This window comes from Rhinopithecus bieti, unplaced genomic scaffold (assembly GCF_001698545.2).
Source record: "Rhinopithecus bieti isolate Rb0 unplaced genomic scaffold, ASM169854v2 scaffold_8, whole genome shotgun sequence".
Taxonomy (NCBI): domain Eukaryota; kingdom Metazoa; phylum Chordata; class Mammalia; order Primates; family Cercopithecidae; genus Rhinopithecus; species Rhinopithecus bieti.
Genome location: NW_016803211.1, coordinates 109,964 through 117,836, shown reverse-complemented (window position 1 = coordinate 117,836; position 7,873 = coordinate 109,964). Strand labels below are relative to the sequence as shown.

The 7,873-nt window shown below is 40.0% G+C and overlaps 1 protein-coding gene across 1 annotated transcript in view; it reads right to left on the bottom strand.

The window, feature by feature from the left end:
- SLX4IP (SLX4 interacting protein) overlaps nt 1–7,873 on the bottom strand; it is a 180,464-nt gene that overhangs the window by 70,368 nt on the left and 102,223 nt on the right. Inside the window, exons 2-3 of the mRNA XM_017869179.1 lie at nt 6,748–6,837; nt 2,220–2,340 (exon numbers count right to left, since the gene is read on the bottom strand). Coding sequence (XP_017724668.1) covers nt 2,220–2,340; nt 6,748–6,837 — 211 coding nt within the window. The remainder of the gene's footprint in view (nt 1–2,219; nt 2,341–6,747; nt 6,838–7,873) is intronic.

Genomic DNA, 7,873 nt, shown 5'->3' with positions numbered 1-7,873 from the left:
GGAAAAAAAAAAAATGTGCTGATTGTAAACAAAAGGAAATCAATTTAAAAAAAATTAAAAAAAAAAAAAAAAAAAAAAAGAATAAAATCTGTCATTCATGGTGATATGGGAGGGGGCAAGGAAGTGCTGGGGAGAGAAGGGTAGGGTCCCTGGTGAGGGCTCCGCCCTTGGGCCTGTGCCCACAGACCTAGGTGAGGACAGGCACTCCTGTTTTCACGCCCAAATGTTGCATGTTCCCAGACCACCCTGGCCAGCCACACCCCCCATCTTGTGCCTATAAAACCCCTGAGACCCTAGCAGGCACACACACAGGCGGCTGGACGTCAACAGGAGCAGAGGAACGGAAGAAGTTGTTCCGACAGGCACCAGCAGACTCCAGCAGGCCATTGACAGTGGGATAACGAGAAATTTTGCCAGGGGCAGTCAGAGAGTCCGGCAGCTGGGAGGCCCAGCTCCAGGGGAAGACCACCTTCCCACTCGATCCCCCTTCTGGCCTCTCCATTTACCTGGCTGAGAGCTACCTCCACTCAATAAAACCTTGCACCCATTCTCTAAGCCCACGTGTGATCCAGTATTTCCGGTACACCAAGGCAAGAACCTGGGATACAGAAAGCCCTCTGTCCTTGAGATGAGGCAGCAGGCCTAACTGAGCTGATTAAGACGGCTAAACTGAAAAAGCACATTGTAACATACGCCCACTGGGGCTTCAGGACATGTAAACACACACAACGCTAGATGCTGCTGCTGCTGTAGGGTTGGAGTCCATGCTCCCTATGAACTGCCCAGTTCTGTATATTCCCCTGAGGGTTTGAGCTGCAGGGCACTGATGAAGCGAGCCACACCCCCATCACACACCCTGTGTGGGGAATAAGGTATCTGTTCCTGTTTCAATAGCAACATGGATGAGCCCAAAGGAAATTAAGTGAAGTAAGTCAGGCACACACACAATGGAACACCATTCAGCCATAAAAAGGAATGAATTAATGGCATTCTCAGCAACCTGGATGCGACTGGAAACTATTTTTCTAAGTGAAGTAACTCAGGAATGGAAAGCTAAACTCATAAGTGGGAGATAAACTATGAGGATACAAAGGCATAAGAATGGCACAATAGACTGGGGACTCGGAGGGAAAGGGTGGGAAGGGAGTGAGGAATAAAAGACTACAAATCAGGTTTAGTGTATACTGCTTGGGTGATGGGTGCACCAAAATCTCACAAATCACCACTTCAGAACTTACTATTGTAACCAAAAAAAAAAAAAAAAAAAGAAAAGAGAAAAAAGGAGATAAATAGACATACTAAAATTTGATGATGTAATCAGAAAATAAGAAAATAAATATCACATGTTCTCACTCATATGTAGAAGCTTGAGGCGGGCGAATCACAAGGTCAGGAGATCGAGACCACGATGAAACCCCATCTCTATTAAAAATACAAAAAATTAGCCGGGCGAGGTGGCGGGCGCCTTTAGTCCCAGCTACTCAGGAGGCTGAGGCAGGAGAATGGCGTGAACCCGGGAGGCGGAGCTTGCAGTGAGCCGAGATTGCGTCACTGCACTCCAGCCTGGGCGACAGAGCGAGACTCCGCCTCAAAAAAAAAAAAAAAAAAATTGAGCTCATACAATTGGAGAGAGTTGTGGGTATTAGAAGACTAGGAAGGATGGGGAAGGGAAGGATAGGAAGAGGTTAGTTAATGTATATAAGATTACTACTAGAGTAAGTTCTAGTGTTCTATAGCACTATAGGGTAAATATGGTTAACATTAATTTATTGTATATTTAAAAAAAAAACAGAAGTGAGGATTTTAAATGCTTGCAACAAAGAAATGATAAATGTTCAGGTGATAGATATGCTAATTACTTTAATTTGAAAATTACACGTTGTATACCTGTATCAAACTATCACTCTGTATCCTATAAAAATGTATAATTATTACGTCTACTAAAATAAAAAAAAACTTAAAATAAAAAACAATCCTTTAAAGAATTTACAGTTTCCTTAGTAATGTTTTATTTGCTATTTTATACATTTTGCTATCATTAAAAGTTCTGAGGACTCTTTGGTTAATTTTCTTTACCCAAACAAAGTATCTTCATTAGGACATATTTTTAAAATGTATCACAATACTAACATGACAGTCAGAGTCAAACATAATTGCCATCTCTACAGAGCAGAAATTCTATTTATTTTTTGTCCAAAATCAAAGTGCTCTGTGCCTACCTTTTAAGGACAAGGGACTGGATCTTGTGAATTCTGCATTTGATGGCCTGTGCTGTTTGCGAACTTCCAAGTACTCCTGAACTCTTGAATCAATGGTTTCTTTTAACAGTAAACAGACTTCCTAAAGCAAATAAAAAATTAGATATAACCTTAGAATCTAATGCAAAAAAGTTAACCTGATATCTATTAAAAAGTCAACAATGAACATTTCATTTTGTTTGCTTTTTAATTTAGCTATGAATGTTGAAAGGAATGTCATGTGTGCTCATGAACAACATCACAAATTTAAATTTGCTACTGAAGTTTGCCCGAAACCATGATGTTGGCTCATTGTGTGATCTGGGAAAGTCATTTCATTTCTTTCTGCCTCAGTTTCATATTTCTAAAAGAAAGATAAAAACACTTCAATGTAAACATCAGGGTAAGGAGGTAGTAAGTGTGGTAAAGAATGCTTTCATATAAGTATCAATCAGTTCTACTGTGACAAATAGAAGAAATAAGTCAAGAAGAGCCAACACTGGCTGGCATCAGGGCCCCAGGGAAACACCCAGTGTGGCCAGCCAGGGGACTGTAGACGGGGACGGGGCCAGGAGTAAGGGCATATGCATCCACTGCTGGTGCAACGGCATGGGGAACCCACACCACAGCCCAGTCAACAGCAAGCAGCCCCCCATGGTTTCAGGGGACTGTTTCATGTTTACAGGCACAGTGTTGTTAGATCTTTGTTCAAAAGGAGTCAGAAACAGTAATTTTTATATAAACTGTCCCATTTTTCAAACTTGGTCTAAACATTTTTTAAAATCTAAACACCATCATTCATTAGTTTCTGGTCTTGAGTTTACAAATCTACTGAAGAAGGAAACTGTTAAGCAGTGAGTTAAGCAGAGAACTGGAAATCACTAATCCTATTTTCTTCTACGCTCCTGATGATACTGTATATGCCAGTTTGTTTTTGTAAAAATGCACTACACTCATGTATTAACAGTGAAAATAATGTAATTTCTCTAAAGTAGATGAACACTTATTAGGCAACAGAAACACATGGTTTTAATTCAATTTCAGTATTCCTTATCACTAGTAAGTTTCTGGATATGTCAATTGTTTTATGACTTATAAATATAATTGTTTTATTGTTTTGGTGTTATTTATGGCAAAGGTAAACAAAAATTTAAGCCCAACCACACAATGGGAAGATACTCTTTGAAGTTGTTTCCTGCACTAACAGGAAATTGTAACCTAATGTAGAAAAAGAGAGTAAAATAACATACAAATCTAAATTTCTTAATTTAAATTAAGAACTGATGTATAAGGACTGATGATTCCTGTTTAATTCCCAAAGACTGCAGCAAACTCAGAGTTGCCCAGGTCACCTCAAACCTGTTTTGCTGGTTTCTTGCAATGTCATCTCAGCTCTTAGAATCTTCACAAATTAAAACAACAAAATTTTTAGCTGTTCTGAGGAGCAATGATAGCAAAACTTTTCCTTTATTACTAACACTTATATCCCTCAAACAGTACAGAAAACCCTTGATTTAACTCATGAGTGTGAGTTTCTAGATAAAACACAAACACTGGTTTCCTCTCTCCTGCTTTTCATGTTGCAGCCCAAAGATGCAGTGCCTCATGGAATACAGAGATATCCCTTTACAGTTGAGTGTTTCGGCATTGTTCACACAACAAAAAGGCAGCCTTGCCGCCTCATAGGTTTTTTTTTTTTTTTTTAAACAATTAAAGAATTTTGCTTCACATGCAGAGTTCAACTATGACTGCACTAGAAAATATGTGAAAGACATACATGGAAACAAGGATTGCTAAAATTTGGCCATAAATGCCCTATAAGGCTAAAACTAAAAATAGTATGACAAAAATAAAGCAAAGGCTCATACGCACAAATTTTCTCCCTCTAGCTATGGGGCTTTCCTTCCGTGAGTCAGTTTGACGAATGGAAGGTAGACCAAGTGCAGTGTGACAGACACCAGTAACTGACCACACCACACTTAGCGAAGCTTTCTCTTCAGAACCACAACAATGCGAGAAAAGAAAACTTCTCAGCTACCTTTGAGGGGCAGACAAGAAGAACAAGTTAAAATCAGTGCGCAAGAGAGAGATACACAGGGCATCTCTAGGCTAATGGGCTGTGCTCGCTTCCTCAAGTTTACAAATGGAACAGTTTGAGTTCAACTGTTTGGGTACAAAGACTACTCGTGCTGCACTCAAAATAAACATATGGTTAATACATGTAATTAGTTCTTCTTTCTAAAAAGGAACTGGATATTCTCAGGGTTTCACGATATAAAATGGCTGTTAAAATGCAATCAAATTGGTTGCTCATAAAATCCCAATCATGAGAGGATCCAATGATAAAAAAGATGAAAGCCTGGGGACACTGAACGTAAGCTAAAGTCATAGCCTTTCCTCAACTAGCTTTTCTCCTTTCGTACACACACACAAATGATCCCAGAGGAATTTTAACGTCAGCGAATTTTTTGGTTTTTGTTTTTGTTTTTTTTGAGACAGGGTCTCACTCTGCCGCCCACGGTGGAGTTCAGTGGCATGATCACAGCTCTGACTGCAGCCTCAACCTCCTGGGCTCAAGTGATCCTCCCACCTCACCCTGCAGAGTAGCTGGGACTCCAGACACAACCCACCACATTTGGCTACTTTTTTATTTTTTATAGAGATGGGGTTTCACCATGTTGCCCAGGCTGGTCTCGAACTCCTCGGCTCAGGCAATCCGCCTGCCTTAGCCTCCCAAAGTGCTGGGATTACAGTGTGTGTCACTGCGCCTGGCCAATACACATTTTAAAAGGGCAAATTAAATAAGCAGCAGCAAATTGACTATTTGGTTTTGAGTGGCCAGCTCAGCTTGCTAGTGACCTGCCCCTTGCAGCTGGCAGCGCAGCACTGCTCTGCAGGTCCTGTCATGCACTGTGCAGCTTTGCTAAGTCATGCCCTGCTGCCCTCAAGTAGGTACTATGAGCATCCACGCAGCTGCATGTGGCTCCTTAAAAAAAAAAAAAAAAACCTAGCCTCATGCTTTGGCTATGAGGTGATTCACACACCCAGGGCTTTATTTTAAAGTATTCCAAATTAACTGAATCTTGGGCAAATTGGACTCAATATTAACAAGAAAGGTCTAAGGCTGATAAAGGTCTAAGGTGCCAAAGCTGAAAGGGAATGGAGAACGGGCCTGGAATGGTGGATTTATAACATTGTTAATTTAAGCCAAGTCAGAAGATTTTGGGGTGAGGTCCCCTTGGGTGACTATTGGTCACTTTGGGGAAACGAGCAAATAGTTTTGAATCACAGCAACATGTGTTAGTAAGCTGAAGAGTGGAATTATATGAAGGTAAGTGGCAGTAGGAGATGTTGATTGACTTGCTAAATATTTAAAAGTCATGAAGAGGAGAGTCTACAGTTATTTACCTGAATGATAAATCCCGCCATACAGAACCTTGTGCCTTCCTTTCCTCAACTTTAGGTCACCAGGTATTCTTTGTAAAATAATGACAGCAAAGTCTTGATAATATTATCCTTTGAATGAAAATGTATTATCCTATAAAATCTTTTTTGGGAGGTGGGGATCTCTTTTCTGGTGATCTCCAAAAGCTGATTAAAAGCAATTATCACAGAAATGGGTGGCTTTTTCCCCCCCACCACTGTCAATAGTTTCTTCTGCATATACTATATTTTAACACATTTTATTTTTATTTCTCACTCTAAAAAGCAACTGTGATAAATGGACATCATGGATAATGATATTTCTAAAGGTATGTAAAAGCCACAAGCTGGTTACTCTTGCTCTCTGGAGAGCAGGGATCGGAGAAGGAGGCAAAGTAATGGTGAGAGCTCAGTGCAGCTTGTAAGCCTCCACCACAAGCAGCACTTGGGTGGGACTGTTGAAACTTAGAACCAGGAGTGGATCTGGCATCTAGGCAAACCTCTTCACTTTCAGATGTGAGGAGGCTGAGGCTCAGTGAAGTCCAACATCACGCTCTGCTAAGCCCCCGGCTACTGGCTTTCCTGACTGACCATTGTGAGAAGTGGTCAAGTATCTCCTCACTTGTCAAAGGCTCATGATAATGCAAGGATGATAGAAAATAAAAGTTGAGGCTTTAAGATGGGTGTGAAGGTTCAGCCTTGGGTTAAACGCCACACCTGCTTCAGGTGCTCAGGCTATCCTTCACAACCAGTCAGGTTAAAATCCCTGATTACCTGCAATAGTCACTTTAACTTCTTCTTCTTCTCTTTTTTAATATATAGACTCCTTCCCCCAAAACAAAGAGGTATAAAATGTCTGGCTTAAATAATAGAGTATCATATGAAGTGTATGAATGTGTCAGTTTCTGAAGAAAAAAAAAAAGTGGGCGCATATGTGTCTGTCATTGGGAATAAAATTGTTTCTCAAGAATTAAATACTCAACATTTTCCCCCACTAATAGAAATGAAAGCTGGAAAAAGCTAATATTTCCTGTAGCAGCAGCAGCAGCAGCTATTTGCAATTAAACAGCAGAAAGTTTTGTTGTACCTCTTTCTTCCGTTCAGAAAACCAGCTTGTATCTTTGTTTGAACCTTGCGGCAAGATATGAAGATCCACGAGGACAGCAAAATTCCCACACTGAAAGACATTAATGGCAGAGTCAGTGTCTGTGCAGCTCATGTCCAGCAAACAATGAGAGAAAATCTCACAAATTCCTATGTGGTTGCTCATGATGAAATGGCAACAAAGTTCACTACCAGACAGAATTCTTAATAAAGAACATGGTTACAGGTCATAATCTACTACTTTTCCTAAGTTTAACATTTATAGTAGAAATGCTAAGGAGAGATGCAATGTTAATCAAGACAGGAAAGACAAAATAATCTGTCTCTGGGCTGCACCTTGAAAGGGGATGTCCAGGCATCCTGGCAGCAGTTGGAAGACATCGAGCATTGAGAGAAGTTAAATAGGTCAGTACTAGGTAGGCTCCACAAAAGAATGATTCCATGCACAGCCAGGGGAATTCTTTCTTCTAAGCAGCAAAGAACAGATATAAGATACTGCATTTTTAGACGGACAAAAGGATTGGCTAGGACGGTACACTTTAGAATTGAAATAGGAACATGGAAGAAGGAGAAATAAGCAAGAAGAGAAAAATAGATACTGAATGCTAGCTAACAAAACAAAACAAAAAATTCATTAAAGTATGCTACAAAACTGTACAAAGCCTGACTCTGTTCTTATTCTATAGGCTAGCGCTGTCCAGCACTGTAGAAAAAAATGGAAATATTCTATATATATGCTGTTCAGTAAGAGAGCCATATGTGTCCATATGTGGCTGCTGAGCACTCAAAATGTGGCTATTGTAACTGATAAGCTAAATTTTTAATACAATTTAAATTAAATTTAAATAGCTACATGTAGCTAGTGGTTCCATACTGGATAGCACAGTTACAGACCCTGTGAAGAGTTGTTGACTTATAAATCTTCACATATGAGTGAAGTAATTTCTGAGAACCACAAGATAACTGTGAACAAACTAATTTGGTAAGGAATGGGACCCCAAGGTTGGGGATGGTCTGAGAGACCCAGAGGTTCGGTTTATGAGACCCAGAGGTTCAGTTTTTTCACTTCCTTGGCTGGACAGTTTTTTTTTTTTTTTTTTTTTTTTTTT